This window comes from Phyllostomus hastatus, unplaced genomic scaffold (genome assembly GCF_019186645.2).
Source record: "Phyllostomus hastatus isolate PE091 unplaced genomic scaffold, TTU_PhHast_1.1 phas_contig_41, whole genome shotgun sequence".
NCBI classification, from domain to species: Eukaryota; Metazoa; Chordata; class Mammalia; order Chiroptera; family Phyllostomidae; genus Phyllostomus; species Phyllostomus hastatus.
Genome location: NW_025333876.1, coordinates 11,343,599 through 11,367,513, shown reverse-complemented (window position 1 = coordinate 11,367,513; position 23,915 = coordinate 11,343,599). Strand labels below are relative to the sequence as shown.

The 23,915-nt window shown below is 38.3% G+C and overlaps 1 protein-coding gene across 5 annotated transcripts in view; it reads left to right on the top strand.

Moving 5' to 3' along the window:
- The window catches only part of NOL8 (nucleolar protein 8), a 39,939-nt gene extending 16,862 nt beyond the window's left edge, over positions 1-23,077 (top strand). For 2 of the 5 annotated variants that reach the window (XM_045844889.1, XM_045844888.1), the window contains exons 7-17: positions 810-2,627; positions 3,877-3,990; positions 4,498-4,617; positions 4,897-4,987; positions 9,641-9,779; positions 10,439-10,516; positions 15,248-15,516; positions 17,065-17,191; positions 17,727-17,797; positions 22,045-22,127; positions 22,594-23,077. In XM_045844889.1, the coding sequence (XP_045700845.1) occupies positions 810-2,627; positions 3,877-3,990; positions 4,498-4,617; positions 4,897-4,987; positions 9,641-9,779; positions 10,439-10,516; positions 15,248-15,516; positions 17,065-17,191; positions 17,727-17,797; positions 22,045-22,127; positions 22,594-22,644 (2,961 nt within the window). In that variant the 3' untranslated portion in view covers positions 22,645-23,077. Of the gene's footprint in view, positions 1-809; positions 2,628-3,876; positions 3,991-4,497; positions 4,618-4,896; positions 4,988-9,640; positions 9,780-10,438; positions 10,517-12,512; positions 12,576-13,298; positions 13,335-15,247; positions 15,517-17,064; positions 17,192-17,726; positions 17,798-22,044; positions 22,128-22,593 lie in introns of those variants that run through there. The other 3 variants (XM_045844890.1, XM_045844891.1, XM_045844892.1) reach the window with 3 other exon arrangements.
- The last annotated feature ends 838 nt before the right edge of the window (positions 23,078-23,915 follow it).

The window sequence follows — 23,915 nt, the reverse complement described above, 5'->3', positions numbered from 1 at the left end:
GTGACTCTTTTCTTTCTCTTTACCTTCTGGTTTCCTACCAATGGCAGCCACTAAGAGCAAAGAAGGGGATAATGAAAGGAAGTGGGAAGCTGAGAAACCATGGGCACTTTTTGGAAGTGATAACTTAAAGCAACTTATTATTGCCTGTTCATATGTTTTACAAAATCAGCAAATGTCAACAGTCATCATAGCACATTGACACTAACTAGAATCTGGATAATATTAGCAACAAAACATGCCTTAATAAAGAATTATTACCTTTCTAATAAAGACCTAGAAAACACCCTGCAGAAAGTGAGTAGATGTAAAATGGATGTTATTGAGGGAGGAGAATCAGAGCTAGGACAAGCCAGCATGAAGAAGGCAGAAATACCAAAGTATTTGAGACCCAAGGGCATGCAGTGTCTAGCTGTGCCCCTTTGAGTGCCCCTCTATACTCTGCTTTATGGCAACAGCTCAGTGGGTGGATTTCTCAGGTTTACAGAAAACAGTTTTTGGATCTCTGCATCTGGAACGTAATATGAATTTATTTGCTGTAATGTCTATTCAAGTAGATATTCTGCTGATTAATAGTGATGGTGCTTAATTTTACCTCCCAATTATTTTCTTCCAGTTATTAGTGATGGTGCTTTGTTTTAACTCTAGATAGAATGTTTAATTCCAGAGAATGTGAAGTCACCCAGTGAAGTCCTCATTTTGTTGGGATAGGAAACTAAGAGTAAGATGAAAAAGTATTCCTTTTGTTCCACCAGATTGACAGGTTTTCCTAAAACCTAGTGCCTCTATTTTGTTCCTTGACTTTTGGAAACATTATAAAGTATGATCCATCAAAATACTGCCACAACTTAAAAAAAATAGGGGAAGATTTCACAAGTGCCATTCCTATATCCAGTCTCACTTGGAAGTTGGAAGGAGGGAATGATCCTATGAGTAAGAAACGACAAGGGAAATTTTCTGACTTTCACTGCCCTCCCAGCAAGATAATAAAAGTGCGGGAGGATGAGAGCCCCTCTGCATCTCTGGCTATGAGATCAAGACACCATAGAGTAATAATAAAGAACCCACACTTAACACTGCAACAGACTGCTCAAGAAATATGTAAGGATCCCATTACTCCTAAGTCACCCCATGTATCTGACTCTGATAGTCAAAAACTTAAAAGAATCAAAAATAGCTCATGTGATGATGATACTGAATTTGAAGATGGATTAAGACTAATGATTGCAAGAGAGGAAAACTTTGGGAGAACTTCATGTTCCTCAGTAAATGAATCTGAAAATGATCCCTTTGAAGTTGTAAAAAATGATTTCAAATCAAATGTTCAAAAGCGTTGTTCTTTAACATATTCAGGCATCAAAAATAATGTCTCTCACCTTGATAGTGAAGGTAATGTTGTGGGTAATAATTGTGACTATGATTCAGGAGATACAGATGATGTTGCAATGAAAAAAGTCAGTAAAATAAAAAATAATATAGAATTTTCACAAATGGAAAAGTCTCTGTATAAGAAAACTTTGAAACATAGAAAAAACTGTGAGCTTTCTGATCATTGTATTAAAGAACAAAAAAGAAAAAACAACATACAACTGGCTGTCAACAGTAGAGTTAAGCATCTTAGTTGTGAATCTCTGTCCAAGTCCATTAGCAGTGAGGATGCTGATTGTGTGTCAGAATCAGCAAACTCTGAGGAAGACGAGTATAACGCCATGATGAAAAACTCTCTCCATGTGACTTTTACTTTAGCTGACTTGGGACAGTTGGCTGGCAGTGACCTGAAGGCTCCAAAAGAAGATACTAAGAGTGATGGCTTGGAAACCACCTCCAAGTCTGACAGAGCCTCAGAAAACCACAGGACTTCTGGTAGCCTCCACAGAAGTAAACAGTGTATTTATCCTGAAGAGATTGTGGCTTCCCTTTTAGAAGGAGAAGAGAATACCGCTGGAAAACAGAAATCAAATGAAAACAACTTAAAGCTAAAATTCCAGGCATTCAAGGGAATAGGTTGTCTCTATGGGAAGGAATTGGTGAAAAAATCTATGAAAGAAAATGTTGCCTCTGGCAATATTAATAAAAATCAGAATTCCTTGAAACTTCAGGATCTCACTAGCATGTCCATGGAAAATATCCCATCAGGAAAGCTAACTCCTTTTCAATGTGCAAAGAAAGCAGATGATCCAAATTATATTCAGCCTCAAAAGAGGCAGTTCATTTTTAAGAGCCAAAATTACAAAGTGGTGTCCCCTAGCCGTTCAGATAAGGGAAGTAGAATTCCTAGTTGTAGTCTGTTGACATTAAAAGATAAAAAATACGTAAGCCTTGGTGCAGAGACTCCCAGGAAAGGCTTTGAGGAAGACTGTTGCCACAGGTCCACAAAAACAGGAGAGGTATCTGAAAAGGGGCCTGACCTGAGCAGCCATGTAGTCCCTGAGAAGTCTCCAGAGGTTTCCTCCAGGATGGACACTCAGGGAAATGAAACTGACTTCCCACTTTCCGTTGAGAGTTCATCAGATGTTAATGCTAAGGACAAGCAAGCTGAAGATAATCAGAAACGTTTGGCAGCCTTAGAGGCAAGGAAGAAAGCAAAAGAAGTACAAAAGAAACTGGTTCATAATGCCCTGGCAAATTTGGTGAGTATACTTTCAGTCTCTGGTTTAACAAGAACTCTAAAATTGTATCCTTTTCTTTCCATTGAAGGTAGGCATGGCCCTTAAGAGGTCAGTATCTTAGCACCCACCAGTTTTATGTTTTATGTCCTTGAGTTAGAAACTTTTTTCACCATATATTTTTAGTATATCTTCACAGAAGTGAGATTAAACTATTAGGAAAACATTTTTTATTTGTTTTTTTGTGTGGGGTTTTTTTTTTGTTTTGTTTTGTTTTTTTTCAGGGTTCACTCTCTTTTAGAAACTAGGACTGGTATAGTTAAGTAATGTGTCCTAATATGTCTGAAATTACTTCCCAAGTAATTTACTTCCCAGTTACTTGGGATGTAAATCACCTTCCAAGTAATTTATATCTTGCCAAGATTTACTATAATGAGCCTTTATTCTTTCAACACCTTCACTGTAAGTACTACCTTTATAGAATGAGTTCAAGATCATGGTCCCTGTATCATGTGGTCATTAGCTCATAGTGTGGTGAGCAGAAGGGCAGTTGAGTTCCACAGGCTAAGAGAGAAGTGTGCCTGTGTGCCCTGGAAGTGCCTAGGAGGCACCAAGTTGGTCCAGATGATGGTGGTAGGGGATTTCTTCAGCCTGGACTGAGTCTAGTAAGAAGATCAGTATAAACTCGTTAGGCAGAGGTGAAAGGGTAGCAAGGGAAAAGAAAGGTATTTCTGAAGAAGGAGCAATTTATGCACAAGGGAGTATTTGCAGTCAGTATGACTGAAATATGTAGAGTATGAGGTGGAAGAAATGAGTCTAGAGAAATAAATGTGGGTTGTGAAGAGACTACCGAGGTTGGACTTTATTTTTAAGACTGAAAAAACTGAAGAACTTTAAGCAAAGGAATGAAGATTAGTTGTATATATATTGGAATAGAAGTTGACAAACTGCAGCTCATAGGCCATGTAGCCCACAGCCTATGTTGGTAGAGCCTCCAAGCTAAGAATGTTTTTTACGTTTCTAAGGCATTTTTAAAAAAGGAATTACAGGACTGAGACCACAGGAGCCTAAAATAGTTACTCTCTGGCCCTTAGCAGAAAAGTTTGCCAAATTCTGTTTGGGAAAGAACATTTAGGCCATGATGAACAACAAATTGAATGAGGCAAATCTGGAACCAGGGACAGCTTTTGGGAGGAAGGATGGGAAGTAGACCAGAGAAGGAATGGAGATGAGGGGTTGTCTTAAGATGTGATGCCTTTGATGACTGCTCTAGGATGGTCATCCAGAGGACAAGCCAACGCACATCATCTTTGGTTCTGACAGTGAAAGTGAGACAGAGAAGATATCCACTCAGGAGCAAAGCTGTCTGATAGAGAAACCAGTAAAAGTAAGAAATTCAGGGTGTCTTGTGTGGGTATTCCTCTATTTCTGCAGATCTGTTTCTGTCGTTTGCATACCAAGATCTCCACACAACTGCCAGGCTCAATATAAAATCCACTGGGAGCCACAGTGAAACTCAGGGCCCCCCAGTCCATCACAAACAGGCTACAGGGACCTTGGAGATTGTTTCCCACAGGAGCCTCACCTTCATGTCATCTACACAGTGACATCAATATTAGGGAAATCCTGGTGAACTGTTCACACGTATATAACAGCTCTCCCCTTTTCCCTCACACCCCCTTCAGGCTGCATCGGGTGTCTCTGCACTAGTGGCCTGAAAGACCAAGTAGATATCTCTTGAGTCAAGAGTTTCCATTCTAACTACCATTTGCCCTTTCCTGGGAGATGCATCTGGGTTGTTGGTTCTTAAATGTGAGAGGCAAGATTACATAATAAAGAAAACACTGATTGCCTCAGTTTTTAATAAACGCTTCTGTCTTCATCTACATAACAGGAATTCTTGAATAGAGCATCTGGGAAGCTATTGGACAGCGATGAGAAGGAATATGATTCTGAAGATGACAGTAGTAGGTTCAAAATTAAACCTCAGTTTGAGGGTAGAGCTGGAAAAAAGGTCAGTAAAGTTTGAAAATGATAAAACTTGAAATATGATCATATTTTTCGACATAGTCCTTAAATCTAGGTAAGTTCAGGAAGACCTTGACCTGCACTCCTGGGTTTAAAAGTTTATTTTGGGAGTAAATTCTCAGTTATTTGTTCTGACTGCTTCATGGGTGGGTGAGGTTATACAAACAATAACGAATTTCAGAGTGCAGGGAGTACACTTGGAGGGTCTTTTTGAGAAGCAATTTCTTGAGAATATGGCTATCAATTGTGTATTTTGTCTTTGTAGCTCATGGATTTGCAGTCTCACTTTGGCACTGATGATAGATTTCGCATGGACTCCCGATTTCTAGAAAGTGACACTGAAGAGGAACAGGAAGGTAAATTCCTCATTGTCCAAACAGTGCTGATGTCAGAGTTGGTACACCTTAAGAAGTCATCTAGTCTAGCTCTGTTGATTAACTCGTGGAGAAATTCTTTATCCCAAGACATTGAATTGTGAAGCTTATATACAATGCTTAGCTTACTCAGTACTCCTGGAGTTCATTTGTACATATTAACTTATTTACAAAATTTAAAAGTAGTTGAAGCTGCCAGAAATGACAGGAATAAATACATAGCATCCACCAGAGGCATCATTTTCCTCTGTCTTATTTCTGGCATAAGAGAAAATGTGAGGTTCCTATCTGGCAGTAGATTGGAAGGTCCAGGTGAGGCCATGGAAGACAGTTAAGTCACAGTTGACTTTCTAAAAGAGGGTATTCATTTTTACTCCTCTATGTATGCTGGGTTCCGGTCTTTAAAAAGAAATGTGCTATTGAATGCCATTCTACTTAAATTCATCCTAATTTTGGTGTATGTAACAGTGATGATGCTATCAGAAGCATCCAAATTCTACTCTTTTCAACTTCCTTTAGTGTTTTTCATAGCAGCCATTCTAACCTTTCTCTTATCCTTGAGTGAGCTCCCTGCTTCCTTCTGTAATTTCTGAACTTGTTTCTTTATACTGTCTCTTTTTCTTTCCTTCTTGTGTTAATCTAACCTGCATCTTAATCACCCTATTCATACATCCTTCTCACGTGCTTCTCTATCCTTCCGTTTTCTTCTAGCTCCTACCCTATTTCTGCAATGAAAGGTGTCATAGATCCAAAAGGCCATTCCTTCACGCCTGCCAGTTTTTGAGTTGTCACTCCCATCTTTTCTTTTTAGTTCTAAACATGAAAAAATAAATTACATCTAATTCAGAACCAGTTTATGTTCTTGTAAATACAGTCTCTGATTTGATGATACCAATTCTTTGAGGTGATTATTATATGTGTTGTACATTTCCAGAAACCAGAATTCAAAGAGTAACTTCTCCAGGGCCAACATCAACTTGTGTTTCAGAGCTTCTCACTCAGAATCCCTCCCATGTTTTTGTTTTTGTTTTTTAATGTATTTTATTGATTTGCTATTACAGTTGTCCCATTTCCCCCCTTCTCTCCCCTCCACCCTGTACCCCCTCTCCCACCCATATCCCCCCCTTTAGTTCATGTCCATGTGTCATTCTTACGAGTTCTTTAGCTTCTGCATTTCCCGTACTATTCTTGCCCTCCCCCTGTCTATTATCAACCTACATTCTATGCTACTTATTCTCTGTACCTTTTCCCCCTCTCTCCTCCTCCCACCCCCCTGCTGCTAGCCCTCCATGTGCCCTCCATTTCTGTGGTTCTGTTCCTGTTCTAGTTGTTTACTTGGTTTCTTTTGGTTTTGCTTTAGGTGTGGTTGTTAATAATTGTGAGTTTGCTGTCCTTTTACTTACACATGTCTTTTGTTTATCTTCTTTTCTTAGATAAGTCCCGTTAGCATTTCATAAAATAAGGGCTTGGTGATAATGAACTCCTTTAACTTGGCCTTATCTGAAAAGCACTTTATCTTCCCTTCCATTCTAAATGAGAGCTTTGCTGGATAGAGCAATCTGGGATGGAGGTCCTTGTCTTTCATGACTTGGAATATTTATTTCTAGCCCCTTCTTTCCTGTAAGGTCTCTTTGGAGAAGTCAGCTGACAGTCTGGTGGGAACTCCTTTGTAGGTGACTGTCCCCTTATCTCTTGCTGCTTCTAGGATTCTCTCCTTTGTTTTTACCTTGGCTAATGTAATGATGATGTGCCTTGGTGTGTTTCTTCTTGGATATAACTTCTTTGGGGCTCTCTGAGCTTCTTGGATTTCTTGGAAGACTGTTCCCTCTGCCAGATTGGGGAAGTTCTCCTTTATTATTTGTTCAAATATGTGCTCAGTCTGTTGCTTTTCTCCTCCCCGTTCTGGTACCCCTATAATTCGGATGTTGGAACGTTTAAAGGTGTCCTGGATGCTCTTAAGCTTTTCCTCGATTTTTTGAATTCTTATTTCATCATGCTTTCCTGCTTGGTTGATTCTATCTTCCTTCTGGTCCACTGTATTGTTTTGAGACTCAGATTCCTTCCTTTCACTATTGGCTCTCCTCCGCGTATCTTCCTGCATCTCTTTTATGGTAACCTGCATCCTTTCATCTAAATTGCGCCCAAAATCAACCAATTCTGTGAGCTTTCTGATCACCAGTATTTTTGAACTGTGCACCTGATAGATTGGCTATTTCTTGGTCGCTCAAAAGGATGAGTCCTGGGGGACTGATCTGTTCTATTGGATACATGTCTTATGTCTTTCCCTGTCTCTGGTTGCTCTTGTTAAGGTGGGAGGCGGAGCCTTAGGTGTTCACCGGGGCTGGGCACCCTGGTCGCTAGATTGTGACGTTATATGTGTGGGCGGGGGCGGGAGCGGGAGGGGACAATGGTGATAGTTTCGTTCTTCCGGGCTCAGGCCCTTCCTTGGGATCCTGGGCTGTGAGCTCTGCCCTGGTCCACAATCGCTGCACCACAGGGTCTGCCAGCCGCAGCTTGCACACTCAGGGATCACCGCTGCGTTCTTGTGCTCTGGATGGCTGTCGCGCCGATTTCGCGCCAAATTTTCCCCGACCTCCGCAAGACGCTGACCCGCGCCAGCCCTGCGCCTGCCGGGCTCGTTGTCTCCTACCGGTCTGGATGTACGAGTTTACTTCAACTTCTTGGCTGTCCGACTTCCATTCAGATAAATCCTGTCAGATCTGAGTGATATTCTGTCTGTAAATTATTGTTGTTCTAATCATGGTTGTGCGAGGAGGCACGGTGCGTCCACCTATTCCTCCATCTTGCCGGAAGTCCAGAATCCCTCCCATGTTAAAAACGAGTGGAGAGAACATTGGGAATAGCCTACATTTAGAAGCTGCACATAGCCAGGGCGGGTGTGTCTCAGCATATTGAGTGCTGGCCTTCAAATCAAAGGGTCGCTGGTTCAATTCCCAGTCTAGATCACATGCTAGGGTTGTGGGCCAGGTCCCCAGTGGAGATCATGTGCAAGGGGCAACTACACATTGATGTTTCTCTCCCTCTCTTTCTCCCTCTCTTCCCCTCTCTAAAAATAAATAAATAAAATCTTAAAAAAGAAGAAGCAGCAGCTACACATAGAGGTTACTTTCTTCTGCCACTTTGATCTCCTTACAGCTCTTCTGGTATAGGCTTACTCAAAGCTGAGAATAACCAGTTCGCCAGATGTAGTGGCATTTTCTCCAGCTTTACCATCTTCAGCCTGCCTGTAGCATTTGTCACTGTTTACTAACCCTTCTTAAAATGTTCTCTTCCCTTTGCTTCCATTATATCATATCTTCCTGGTTTTCTTATTTTCCTCGTTCCTAATTTTCCCTGTCTCTAGATGTAGCCTGTTCCCAAGGTTCTGTAAGTTCCTATTGCTTTATCTTCCTTTCGTACATGGGCAATTTCCAAATTTGGGTCATCTTTGATACTGGCTGTTCTACTGAGTGTCAGTTCATCCTTTTCTTGGTGTCTCATGGATATTTCTCACAGGTTTCTGGACCCATGTTAAAATTCAAGTCCCAACTTAAATTTCTCTCTTTCAGGTCCTCCAGACCTTTCTGTTTCTGTTGATGGCACTGCCTCTGTGTTTTGATTTGTTTCTTCCCTACTTTAGAGGTTCAATTTTTTTGTGAATTGCAAAGACAGTCTTGCAAGTAAGCACCACAGCCAGCCTGCAGACACCTTGATCCCTCTGTGTTCTACTTCCTAGTAGTCATTATTAGGTTAAAATTAAAATTGTGATTTTCAAAGTCAAAAGTTGTTGAATATTAATAGTTTCATAAGGTTCAATCTAATGCATTTAAAACTCTTTTGTTTCCTATACCTGCCATGCTCTCCTCCCATCACTTTGTCTTTCCTCCTGATTATATTCCATTTGGTTTCATTTGAACATAATCTATACCTCCTTTGAACCCTCAGAAACTTTGGGGGCATCTTTGTAGAGAACTTTTTAAAAAACAGTGTTTTGTTTTAGTTTTTGTTTCTTGGTTTATATCCTGTGAAAAGTTGATAGGGTCTTTAAGGCTTAGACTTACTCTGTACTTCTGTTTGTAATCCAAACTATCTGTTTAACTTTCTTCCCTGATATTTGTCTTTTTCTAGTAGTTGAGAATAACAGCTTATTCTATACACCAGTGTGTATAGACCTGTGACTCTCTTATGGCAATATTTATTACTGTATCAAAGGCTGAAGTAACTGTCTACTAACTTATTTTAGGCAGTAAAATTTCCATCTTTCACTTTTAGATTTATATGTAATTTAGATTACATCTTTAGAATGTTAATAAATTCAGTTTGGGATAACTTTAGGTTTGCAATTAGTATTTTTCTCTATTCATTTATCAGTCTTTATTTTCAAAACTGTTGCACTTGCCAATGAAATCCAGATTCAATTTTTTTTAATTACAAATAAAAATGAGACTGTTTGCTGGTCATACAACTTCTAGATACATTGGCATTGAGGGTCTTGGAGATAGGCAGATTAGCAAAAAGGTTAAACTTTTCTTCTTTTTATTTTAATATGTTCAGGTGAATGATAAATACTTTGATGATTGAGACTTCTCAAGTTATATTTGCTAAAAGATTGCTAATTGTCTTTTTCTCTCTAAGAGGTAAATGAAAAGAAAACTACTGAGGAAGAAGAGCTTGCTGCAGAAAAGTTGAAAGCCCTGAATATTGTGCAGAGTATTTTACATATCAACTTAAGCAATTCTACAAGCAAAGGATCAGTAGCTGCTAAGAGATTTAAGTATGGTTTATGTCTGTCTCATTCCACCTTAGTTTCCTTTGCCATAAATGCCTTCTTGAACTCAGTGTAAAACTAGGCCATTTCAAACTTCCTGAGTTGGGGCAGTGGCAGTATGTATGAGACCCTTAAAAATATACCTACCTTTGACCCAGTGATTCAATTTCAAGAAACTAATCTTAAGTTATTTCTATGTTTATGTTCTTAGATAGCATAGCAGCATTGTTTCCATTAGTCAAACAGTTGGACAGTGGTTTAAATGGTAGTAAATATATTTATTACAGAAAATTTTAAAAATGTAAGGTGGAGAAACTGGCTTCTACGGTCACCAACATGTGACCAGTTTTCTTTTCTGTATCTTTACACACTTGCTTCTGCTTTTCCCACTGAAATATTTTATGCAGATCCCAACAGTATATCATTTTATTTGTGTATACTTTAGTATGTTTAAAATGATTTTTAACATTAACAAAAAGATCCAGGGACACTCAAAACTGGATCATTTAAAATCTGATTATTTCTAATGAGATTTTGATATTGTGTAGCTTTGTCTTGCTCAAAAATTGGAATAGCTCCAGTGTTGAATTACAGTTTGCTATTAACTTTTTGTATTAGTGTTCTGATTTATCTCTTCTAACTTACCACTTTTTTTTTTTACATAGGGACATCATACACTATGATCCAACAAGACATGACCATGCCACTTATGAAAAAAAGAGAGATGATGAACCAAAAGAAAGGTAAATCAAGCCATTTCTTTTAGTAGCAGGATCATATGAATTAATCTTATTTCAGATAATGAAAAAAGTAGATAGTAACCAGTATCCCATCCATTGGTCTCCACTGTATTTAGTTTAAGAGCAGAGGAGGAAAAAATTAGTGTGGAAGTAATGGATATGGTAGAGAGAGCCGTACCTTTGAGATTCCGACAAAGAAATCTCATACATGTAAATGATGATATGTGTTCCCACTCTAGTATGGTGCCTTGTACTTATATGAGTTTCTTATAGCTGCTGTGCAAGATTATCACAAACTTGGTAGCTTAAAATCAAAAATATTATATTTTCACAGTTCAGAGGCTAGGATTCTGAAATCAAGGGTATTGGAAGGCCTGCTTTTCTTCTGGAGATTCAGGGTAAAAATCCATTTCACATCACTCTCAGCTTCAGGTGACTGCCAGCAATTCTTGGTATTCCTTGGCTTATGGCTACGTTACTTCGATCTTTGCCTCCATCTTCACATGGAGATGTGAAGATCTCTTTTCTGTGTTTGTGTCATCTTACGCCTATTACAGGAACACTTGTGATTGCATTTAGGGCCTACCTGGATTATCCTGGGTAATCTCTTTGTTACTAAGTCCTAACCACTCTACAAAGACACTTTTTCCAAATAAGGTAACATTTACAGGTTCTAGGAATTTGGGCCTGGACATAAATCTTTTGGGGGCATCCATTCAATCCACTACTTGACTGTGGTAGGAGCTTCTATTTCTTATAGATAAGCTGTCAGTTTGATAAATATGTCAAACATATGAACTAACAGTAATGTGACCTGACTTAATTCTTTCATTTTTCCATTGTTACAATCACTAAACATATGTGATACCCTGAATTAGATCCTGGAACAAAAAAAGACATTTGTGGAGAAACTGGCAAAATGAAAATAAAGTTTGTGTTTAGTTGATAATAATGTAACCGTGTTAATCTTGTAGTTTTGAGAATTGTATCACATTTATATAAGATTCTACCATGAGAGGAAACCAGGTGAAGTTTATTTAGGAATGCTGTACTTTCTTTGCAACTTTTTTGTAAATCTAAAATTATTCTAAAATTAAAGGTTTCTTTTGAAAAGGATCACATATCAGACCAAAGTAGAACTAGCATAAATATTCCCTGCAGTATAAAAATGTTTTATGTTATGATAATTCACGTTGGTACATAAGAGGTGTCTTGTATTAGTTTTATTTACATCTGGGGTGTATTTGTTATCTATTGCTGCATAACAAGTTGCCCATAACTTAGCATGTTAAAACCACAAACATTTATTTAAAACCACAATATCTACCCTCTGGCTACAAATTGTTTACATTCCTACCACATATATAATTCTCACTTTTACCCAAGACTCCCCAGAAGACTCAGCTCTTTACCGTATTAGTTCAGAATCCAGGATGTTGTCATCTAAATCAGATCTAGGTGCAGATGAGGCTTATCTGTTGTTGTTCTTTGAATACAAAACCTTGAGTACAGTCTTTAAGATTTTATTTATTTATTTTGGGAGAGAGGGGAAGGAAGGGAGAGAAACATCAATTGGTTTTCTCTGGGATGCCCCCAACTGGGGACCTAGCTCACAACCCAAACATGTGCCCTGACTGGGAATCAAACCAGCAATTTTTCGGTTCACAGGCCAGCACGCAATCCACTGAGGCACACCAGCCAGGACAAATGCAGTCTTTTCAATTAGAAGACCTATGAATGTGATGTGGTGGTACAGGCATAGACTAACCAATGTAAGCACTACTACCCAACGGAAGCAAACAGAAGACACAAAAGGGTCACTGGTTTATAGAAGTTCTGAAATAAATCTAGATAGGCAAATGTTGTGAGATCTTTTATTAAAACTGAGAGTCTGAGACTAATTCTCCATAGTTCTTAACCCTGCCTTTTAGGTCATCTTGTTTTTTTAATACATATGTTTGCAGCTCAGTGATTGTCTCATTCGGCTTTGGACTTTTAGGAATATGGGAGTTTGAAAGCCTGTTCATTGTGGAATGTCTTCGTATTCATCAGTCCAAGCTAGGTGTGTTTCTATTAATATTGATATAATTCTCTTAAAATATTTGTGAATACCTTGTGAATATTCTTGGGGTTTATTCTATTAGACAAAGCCACACCAGAAATCATTTTGAGATCAGCCTGTCTTACTGTGAGCTTCTGCCAAGATACATCAACTTTAAACTCCTTACAAGCCTTATTGTTTGAACAGTTGTTGTCTCTGACCTATGTGTTAATGTCTTAACAAAGGATTTTTATACATAGATTGGAGTATACAGATTTTCTGCAAAGGGTCAGATAGTAAAACATTTGGCTTTACAGGCAAGGTGGTCTGCTATAATGACTCCACTTGGCCTTTGTAGCCAATGAGGGAGCCTGTGTTCCAATAAAACTATGAGTAGGACACTGACGTTTGTGTTACATAATAGTGATTTGTGAATGTAATGAAATAATAATCTTTTACTTTTTCCCCCAACTATTTAAACTATAAAAATATTCTTAATTTGTGGTGCATACATAAATATGTAGCAGCCTGGATTTGGCCCATTTGCTATAGTGTGCCAACATCTGCTTTAGACTGTAGTTTTCTGAGAGTCTAAGATTTGATCTTTTCTTAGAATCCATTTATTAAATTTTATGCTATTCGTCTTCTGCGGATTAGGAGTGTTCTAAACCATGAGATTCTGACTGCTTATAATTTTTTTTCCCTCTGGTTTTATTGTCTCTGCTCACATTTTATGGTAAGCAGCAAGAAAAACAACAGCAAGTACCTTCATCACCTTCCTGGACATCTCCTTAGATCACCTGTTGATTAGTCACATTTTCTGATTTCCACTGTAATAAAGATGACAGTGTGGCTAAACTTTCTGTTGCTGCTTAGCAAAGATCCCCTTTCCTTCAGTTTCCAGTAGCATCACCTCATTTTTCTGCAAGCCCTCCTTATTGCATGCTCCTCGGTGGCCATGCAGTTTCTACTAACAGTTTCTTTAAGGATCTTTATGCTTTTGCTAACACTTCACTGAACTTATAGTTTCTGCCTGTTGCTTAGCAGTGTTGCTTGGCACTCCTACTTTTTATGTTTATGTTACAGCAGCACCCTACTTCTTGGTCACCAAATCTGTATGAATTATGTATTGTTGTATTAAAAATTACCCCAAAATGCAACAGCTTGAAACTCAAACATTTATTAGGTTCCAGTTTCTCTAGGACAGGAATTTGGGAGTGCTTCTAGGTAGTTCTAGTTCAGGGGGTCTCAAAAAGTTGCAGTCAAGATATAAACTAGGGCCCTGGCTAGTGTAGCTCAGTGGATTGAGTGCAGGCCTGTGAGCCAAAGCCTTGCTGATTCCATTCCTAGTCAGGGCACATGCCTGGGTTGCGGGCCAGGTCCCCAGTGGCGGCTGTGTGAGAGGCAACCACACGTTGATGTTTCTCTCTCTTTCTCCTTCCCTTCCCCTCTAAATGAATGAATGAATGAATGAATGAATGAATGAATAAATAAATGGTTTTTAAAAGGATGTAAATTAGGGTTATAGTATCTGAAGGTTTGAGATCTGTTTCCAAGATGGATCAGGCACAGGGTCATTGGCAATAAACTTCAGTTCCTTACCTCATTGGCCTCTCCACTTGGCTGTTTGAGTACTCTTTCAACATGGCAGCTGCTTCCCCCAAAGCCAGTGATCTAGAAAAGGGAAAGAGCGTGGAGAAAACCAAACTTCATTCTATGACCCTAGTGTCAGTCGTTATACACCATCACATCTACCTTACTCTGCTGGTTAAAGAAATTGAATCCAGCCCACACTCAAGGAATGGGGTAATGCATCTTACCCCTTAGAGAAGGAAGTATCAAAGGATCTTTGGACCACTTTAAAACCACTACTACATGGCTCAATGTTAGTCACTTGGAACTGTCTAAAGGACCCCATTTTTTATACACTTTGCTTTCATAGGACGCACAGCTGTCTTAAACCGTATCTAGGTTGGAAATATTAAAAATCTCTTACTGTGAGATAGCCTCCATCACTTAGATGATCATTTAAGACATCTTGTTCACTTACTATTTAATACAGTTAAAATTCTAGCGTGATACATGGAGTCAACTCTAATAGTAAAATGGATTTTAATCTTTCATTAACTAAAAATTTGATATTAAAAACTGCCATGTAACTCTTTATCAAAGATCAAAGAGAAAAGCATTTTCCTAAATATAGAACAGATTTATAGTACTATAAAAATTTCATTGCAAAACAAACTAGACAGCATATTTATAATTCATTTTTAAAGCAGAATTATAACTAAAGCCTTTTCTGCCAGTTTTATAAAATCATCAGAATTTTAGAACTTTGGAATGTTTTAGATTGATTTATCATGTTCATTTTGCAGGTGAGGAAACTGAGGTGCATTGGGGTTAAGTAAATTTTTTTACTCCAAGCTAGTATCTCAGGTTTAATTTCTGAATTGTTCAGAGGATAAGAAATAGTATATGACTCATGTTTACTGGAGCTGTTTGAGATAGTTTTGTGTATAGAAAGCTTATTGGTCAAGATTCTGCTTTTATAAGTATAGTTTTATATATGCAGATCCTGCTGAATTTTGAAAGGATGGAATTAAAGTTAGTCATGTTATTGTCCTTTTTTGATTTTTGGAAATTGTCCAAACATTGACTGTTCCATTTTGGTGCACATGTCTGTGTCAATGCAGTAAAGCAAAGCGAAAGAAGAAAAGAGAGGAAGCTGAGAAGCTACCTGTGGTGTCTAAAGAAATGTATTACAACATTGCTATGGATTTAAAAGAAATATTCCAAGCTACAAAAGATACCAGTGAAAAGGAAGGTGTGCCCTGGAATGAAGACTGTGATGGAGAGAAAGCCAAGGAAGTCCATGACCCTGCAGCTTTGAAGACTGGGGCCAAGCAGCCCAGCGGGTTCACATTTTCCTTTTTTGATTCAGACACTAAAAATATAAAAGAAGGTACTTTTATTTTTTAAACTATTTCATACTAGGCAGTTTAAACTTAATTGACTGAGTTTACAGTAAGTGTAATTATTTAACATTAGCTGAAGAAAGGGTTCTTTCTTACACCTAGATAAACAACATGAAGTTTAATATCACATGATCATAAATGCAGTGTTCTTGGAGCTGTGTTTAACAGAGCAAAACATTGTTTCTGCTTTAAGGGAGCAAACTTCTAGCCATATAAAGGGAAGCTGGAGAGTAATGTTCAGTGTGTCTTCTGTAGAGTAGAAAGAAATCATGAAGAAGTATAGTTAGTCAAATATTTAAATAGCTTCATATCTTAAATGCATGTGGAGAAGCCATGACTTATGGAAAGCCACAACTATGAGTATATGGTAAAGGAAAGGAAGAAATAGACAACGTTGACTCGATGCAAATATGCTATTTCATCAATATGTCAGTTGTTTCAAACTTTATCCTTGAAGAGTTGCCAGAATCTAAAGAAAAGTATCAAAATCAGTATGTGTAGTTTTGCATTACATTTCCGAAGGTTTACCTCTGAAGGCCAACATAGTACAAAAGTTAAAAATGCCTGTTTGTAGGGGGCTACTCTTCACCTAGTGTTCAGAATGGAAGTTAAGCCTTTCTGGAAATTCACTGTAAAAACTACTATAGGTCTATATAGTAGAATACATGCATACCTAACTACAATGGTTCCTACTTGAAAGATCAGCAGTTAAAATAACATCCATGTGTTTAGCTGTTAAGTACTAAATGCCAGCTCTGTGGTAATCCAACAGGAATATAACAATCTAGTAGTTTTTAAAATACTGTTCTAAATAAGATTTGCTCTGCTTATCTTATTTTCTGTCCTCTGTTCAAGTACCAAGGTTAAGTTCTAAACTATTGGATAGAATTGGTGTGATATGGATATGGGCTATAATTCTAAGATTATAATATAATAATAATCAATAATAATTAATAACTCTAATTAATATAATTCTAAGATTAATTCAAGTGTGAGGAATTGTCCCTAAAATGATTATTAAGTCACCTCAGCAACCTGGAAGGTGTGCTTTAAGTTGGGAAATTTTGGGGACTTGTGAGGTGACTGTCTATATCTTTTATCAGTACTTTTTTCAGCAGTTCTAGAAAAAGGTTTTGGAAATTGATAATGTAAACATATGTGCCTTTTCTCATCTATGCAAAAGCAGGAGGGATACCTGATTTCACTACATTGTGTTATGTTAGACTTATGCTATCACAGGTGCCACACTTTGTTTTTTAAACTATGTTCCCCATTTATAAACCTTTATTTTTTATATCTTTTTATAATATTACTGTATTCCTTTTAAGATTACCCTAGCAATGCCAAAAATATTACAGTAGCTTCTCTCAGTGTTTAAAAATCTTAAAAGTCACTACCTATTTTTAATTAATGATTAAAATAGTGTCAATGTAGAGAGATAACACTAACATGGTGAAAATAATCAAATGGCTATGTTCAGAAATACTTGGTGATTAGTTACAATCCTGCCATCTTTTATTGTAATGACAATATAGAGACCTATAAAGTTGAGACAGTGAAACCTGGTAAGAATTCCTGGCAGGGAGCCTCTTTTTTCGAAGACAGCAGTTCAGAAGAAGAAGATGTTGCTGAGGAAACAAATGACATAAAGCCCAGACGTGGGTAAGTAAATTGTTACTATACAGGTACACCTTACAATTTGTAAAATCTGAGTTAGACATGCTTTAGAAATATTCTAGAAGTATCTAAGCCTACCTTTCAAGACAACTTAATTTTCTTTGCTTAGATTCTTTAGAGAATTCTGTAGCCTTTTTGTAATGGGGAGCAAATTTCCTTTTCTTGAGATATGGGTAGCACAGGGGGCTGAGATATGATGTGTACAGGGAGAGTGACACTGTTCTGCAAAGAGGATTCTGCAGCTACCAGCCCATGGGAAACATTGGCAAACAAGGTGGCAATGGTAGGTGTGAGAGTATCAGCAACCAGCATGGGGAAGATAGAGATTATACTTAAAAAACTCTTCATAACCAAAGCTTCAGATAAAAGAGAAGAATGTTGAGTAGAAAGCATGAGGTCACTTTAATTCAGCAAAATAAGCAAAACACAAAGCATACTTAAAGAATAGTTTGTTTATATTTTCAATGTAAACATGGTTTCTCAAATATAGAAATTAATCAACCAATCTCTCTCTGTCTAGAGAAATATCATTACCTGAGAAAGAGACCACTAGATTTTTCTTTTTCTCCAAAAATGATGAAAGACTTCGTGGTAAGTGCATTTCTTTTTAAAGATTTTATTTATTTATTTTTAGAGAGGGAAGGGAGGGAGGGAGAGAGAGAGAAACATCAATGTGCAGTTGCTGGGGGTCATGGTCTGCAACCCAGGCATGTACCCTGACTGGGAATCGAACCTGTGACATTTTGGTTCACACCCTGCACTCAATCCACTGAGCTACGCCATCCAGGGCCTGTGAGTGCATTTTTTGATTAAATGGTATAGAACTGGTAGTAGTACTATAGTTCTCAACACTGTACACTCTGATCTAGTAACATGAATCCAAGTAAGAACTGTTTGGCAAGAATTCTAACCCCTTGCATTATCATGTTGTTTAGCCCACTCTATTAGACTAATGCAGGTCAACTTGTAAAGGTCTGGAAGGCTGAGAGCTCCCACCTACTACCTCCCTCACTCATTTATGATCTTTACCAAGAGCTTGTTTTGTTTGGGGGAATTGCTTAGATGGTAGAAAAACCAAACCTACATTTTTAGTACACTAAAAGTTCATGTGAAAACTCTGAGGTTGTTAGTGAACTTCTCATTTCTTAAATCCTAGCACAAACATAAACCAAGTTACATAATAATGAATTGTACATAAACAACAAAATCCTAGAAACTTTACATTTTCATCTTGTAAAAAAAAAAAACAAAATATTTTTGAAAATCAGCATAAATCCTTACATCTGCAGTAAGGAAATCTGCACCCAGGGATTCCAGATAAATCTGGGACTGCAGTTGCTTCCCCAGAGGAGCCCCAGATCGCTCCTATTCATTCTGGTCAAGAAGGCAGTGTAGATGACATGGTACTTGCCTCCTTCTACAACCACATCAAAAATATATCTAAACTACAGGACTTCCTGCCAAGATGGAGGCATAGGTAGATACACTGTGCCTCTTCACACAACCAAAAGAAGGACAACAAATTCAAAAACAAAAAAGAACCAGAAATCCCAGAAAATCAAACTGTATGGAAGTCTAACAACCAAGGAGTTAAAGAAGAAACATTCATCCATACCAGTAGGAGGGGCGGGGACATGGGCAGCCGGACAGAGAGGACTCACGGCAAGGTGGTGGCTGGCAGAGCAGGTGGTCCCACATTTGTGTGTAGATAAACAAGGAAGAACAACTACGGAGCAAAACAGACCACTCAACCGGGGTTCCAGTTTAGGGAAATAAAGCCTCAAACCTCTGATTGAAAACACCTGTGGGGTTGAGGCGGCAGTGGGAGAAACTCCTAGCATCACAGGAGAGTTCACTGAAGAGACCCACAGAGTCCTAGAACATACACAAGCCCACCCACCTGGGAACCAGCATCAGAAGGGCCCAATTTGATTGTGGGTATCCAAGGAAGTGACTGAAAACCCAGCAGAGGGCAGAACAAGCGGCACTGTCCCCTCCCGCACAGACAGGGTCACAATTCAACAACCTGGGTTGCCCAGCCTTGGTGAACACCTAAGGCTCTGCCCCTTACTACGTAACAGGAGCAACGAGACAAAAACAAAGTGGCCCAAATGAAAGAACAGATTAAAGCTCCAGGAGAAATACAACTAAGCTACGAAGAGATAGTCAGCCTATCAGATATCCAGTTCAAAACGCTGGTAATCAGGATGCTCACAGAATTGGTTGAATTTGGTCACAAATTAGCTGAAAAAATGAAAGCTATGCTAAGTGAAATAAAGGAAAATGTACAGGGAACCAACAGTGGTGAGCAGGAAACCAGAACTCAAATCAACAATGTGGACCAGAAAGAAGAAAGAAACATTCAACCAGAACAGAATGAAGAAACAAGAATTCAAAAAAATGAGAAGAGGCTTAGGGACCTCCAGGACATCTTTAAATGTTCCAACATCTGAATCATAGGGGTTCTAGAAGGGGAGGAGGAAGAGCAACAAATTGAAAACTTATTTGAACAAGTAATGAAGGAGAACTTCCCCAGTCTGGCAAAGGAAATAGACTTCCAGGAAGTGCCCAGGAATCTCAGAGAGTCCCAGAGAAGTTGGACCCAAACAGTAACACACCAAGGTGCATAATAATTACATTAGCCAAGATTAAAGAGAAGGGGAGAATCTTAAAAGCAGCAGTAGAAAAGGAGAGAGTTATCTACAAAGGAGTTCCTATTAGACTATCAGCTGATTTCTCAAAAAAACCTTACAGGCAAGAAGGAGCTGGAAAGAAGTATTCCAAGTCATGAAAGGCAAGGACCCACATCCAAGATTACTGTGTCCAGCAAAGCTATCATTTAGAATGGAAGGGCAGATAAAATACTTCACAGATGAGGTCAAGTTAAAGGAGTTCATCATCACCGAGCCTTTATTATATGAAATCTTAAAGGGATTTATCTAAGAAAAAGAAGATAAAAAATATGAGCAATAAAATGGCAGCAAACTCACAGTTATTAACAACTGAACCTAAAACAAAAACAAACTAAGCAAACAACTAGAACAGGAACAGAATCACAGAAATGGAGATCACATAGAGGGTTATCAGCAGGGAAGTGGGTGGGGAGACGGGGGAAAGGTACAGAGAATAAGTAGCATAAATGGTAGGTAGAAGATAGACAGGGGGAGGTTAAGAATAGTATAGGAAATGTAGAAGCTAAGAACTTATAAATATGACACATGGACATGAACTAAAGGGGGGGAATGTGGGTGGGAAGGGATGTCCAGGGTGGAGGGGAATGAAGGGGGGGGGGCAATTGTAATAGCATAATCAATAAAATACATACATTTATAACACTAAACTACAGAACAATGATCATTCACACCCACCTGAAATTTAGCTGAACAGAAGTCCTACAGCCAAGGATGTAGAAAAGCTTCAAGAATGGTAGGGTTGGAGACATGGAACAAACTAGTCCAACACCCACATGTGGCAGATAATAATCAAGAGGAGTTTCTCAGCTGCAGAGGTGCCACCTGAGAGTGAGGTGTCACAGCCCCACACCAGGTTTCCCAGCCCAGAGTTCCAGTGACAGGAAGAGAAGTCCCATGACTTCTAGCTCTAAAAACCAGCAGGCATTGTGGCTAGGTGAGATGAAGGGCTTCTGGAGTCCCAAACAGTTCCTCATATAGGGCCTTCACATGGACTAACTTGGACTCACTCCCTCTGAGTTCCAACACTGGGACAGCAGCTTGAAAGGTACAAGGGATATATGGGGAGCAACTGAACTGTCTGGCATCTGGGCAAAAGCTGGAGAGTCAGCTTTCACCCAGGCAGAAGTGCTGGCATAGGTTATAGTACCTTTACTGAGCCCTCCCCAACAGTGGGCTCTATATCTGAGTTTCTATCAACCTATCACTGTTTGTCGTCCCCCCCCCCCCGCCGCCCCCAGTGATTCTCTGAGACCCCACACCACCAGTTTGCAGGCCCACCGAAGTTATTTTGCTAACTTTTCTATACCAGTGGCCTTTCTTGGCTCATGTTTCAGACTTTCTTAAAATCTTTTAAATAAGTAGCATCTGGCCTCAGTGTTTTCTGTATCTCTCACTAAGGGGCCTGGTTCTGGCACTAGTGGCAGGCAGCCATGGTTCACAGCTTGGCCTCTCCTGGGTGCTTGTAATATGCAAAGTGATAAAAAGCAAGGACCTACAACCAAGACTACCTAGCAAGGCTATTGTTTAGTCTCAAAGGAGAAATAGCTTCTCATACCAGAAAAAGCTGAAGTTCATCACCACCAAACCAGTATTAGATGAAATGTTAAAGGGGCTTCTTTAAGAACAAAAGAAAAATGATTCATGAAATAGATATAGATATATATCCATTATATATATTTGAATCTAAATAAAATACCCAAGCAACAGAAAGAGACTCATAGATACAGAGAATGTTTTGATGGTTGTCTGATGGGAAGTGGATTGGGGGCATGGGTGAAAAAAGTAAAGGGATTAAGAAGTTCAAACTTGTAGTTAGCATAGTCATGGGGATGTAAAGTATAGCACAGAGAATATGATCAATAATATTCTAATAATTATGTATGATGTCAGTCGGTACAAGATTTATTGGGATGATCACTTAGTAAACTCTATAATACCTAATCACTGGGGTGTACAGCTGAAAATAATTACATTGTATGCAACTGTAATTCAAAAATAAAAAATGATTTTAAAGTAATAAAATTCTTATAAATTGACGGTGTGGGGAGGTCCTAAATAGAATTAAAGACCTTGATTATGTAAGCAGTAAAACATTATCCTTTTTGGTATTAATTTATTGCCTCATCTTTTTTGATTTTCCCTTAGTAGGTTCTGACTTATTCTGGAAAGGAATGGGAGGTGATATTAGTAGGAATTCTTGGGAGGCCAGAACAAGCAACTTGCGTAGGGTGAGTAATTGTATCTTCATATTCAATGCCTCCATAAATAGATACAGTGTTATCTTTGTGTTAATATATGCCTTGTATAAGAATAAGGTAATAAGGTATGAAACTTAAGACAAAAAAGATGACAACTGACAATGTTGGAAGGGAACGTTGACATTGTTTATTCCAACACACATAGTGCAGGTGAAGAGACTGAAAACTGGATGAGTTGAATGTCTGGTCCAAGTTCCAGTCCTGTTCCTTAAATAAGAGGAGATCATGAGACTTTTGAAAGACTGAGTTAGTTTCCATTGTAAACACTTAAAGCCAAAAATTTAAATAGTCCCTGTTCATTCCAGGTGAGCACTTCTAACATGGTTTCCACAATACTGACACTAATTTACCCTAAGTTTTACTTTATAGTTATTAAGCTTGAAAATAAGTTATATTTACTTTTAACCAAGGCTTTTTTTATTTTATGTTTTTATAGGATTGTCAAAAGAAACATAAAGATGCCAAAAGGAGAGTGAAACTAAAATAAAAGGTGTCATTATTGGTTTTGATACTGCTTGTTAAGAAGACTCACCTATGGAAATTGGACAAAAAAATAATTTTAGTTCACAAGAAATTGGAGTGAAGGAATATTCAAAATCTAACTGTTTAAATGAAGGGTATCATTCTGGTTGCTGTGGTTTCCTGTGGATTTTCTCTGTTTATTCCTAAGTTCTTAAAAAAAAATTAGCCTGAACATTTTTTTAATGAAGAACAATATAGTCCCTCAAAAAGAAAATATTTTTTGTGTATAATCTCTTTGCCTTCTATCATCAATAACTAATGGGCATCTTCTGGTGCAAACTTTGCTTAAAGCTATATACATGGGTCAGAGCACTTGGGTTTTACAAGTTAGGTTTTGTGTGAAGTATAGACTACTTGAAATATTTGTTTCTGATTATATTAAATACACCTTATCTCCATTTTGTGTTTCTGGTTTAATGGGTTGAACATAAGTCAAACTTGACTATTTGTTTCCTGGTGAATACCTAACTTAAATGCAGGACATTTCAGACCAACATCATAGAGTTCCGGGAAGACCAGAAAAGGACACCAAATACAGTTTTCCTGTCCTTGGCCTCCAGGAATGATAGAGGCCACCCATCAATCCTAAAATTCAGGTTAGACCAGAGATTTACGAATAATTCAAGTGTTCAAAAGATAGGTAGTCACAGTTAGGAGTCAGGACCCTAGGTCCCTATAGGGAAGTAGATTTAATACCTTGTTAAATCATTAGGACTAGGATGAAAAATAGATAATCCTATCAAACTAGCTTCTGTACAAGGTGGTGGTATGTAAACAATCCCAGGGAATTATTATGGAGCCATACTGCGTACACAGTAATTCCTTACCTGGAGTTATGTTCCAGAGACCCCCGAGATAGGTGAAAATCTGCAAAGCAGCAGCGTTATATTTATTTTATTATTTACATATATTTTTATGGCTTTATAAACCCTTCCCATACTCCTATAAACCTTTCCCACTCTCTTATTAACTTTCCTACACTCTTATAAACACTTCATATGGTCTTAAACACTTTCTACACTCTTAAACCTATGTGATTTTAACAATATATAAAATTCTATATGGGTACTCACCAGTGAAGTATACTACAACTTGAATGATGAAGATCATGAATTATGTAGCTGTGCAGTACTGATGGCAATGAAGGTGATGAGATTAATGTACTGCACAGCCAAGAAAAGCATTATAGCTTTTCTGAAGGCACCGCTTCATCAGGTGATTCATCAGGTGCTTCAT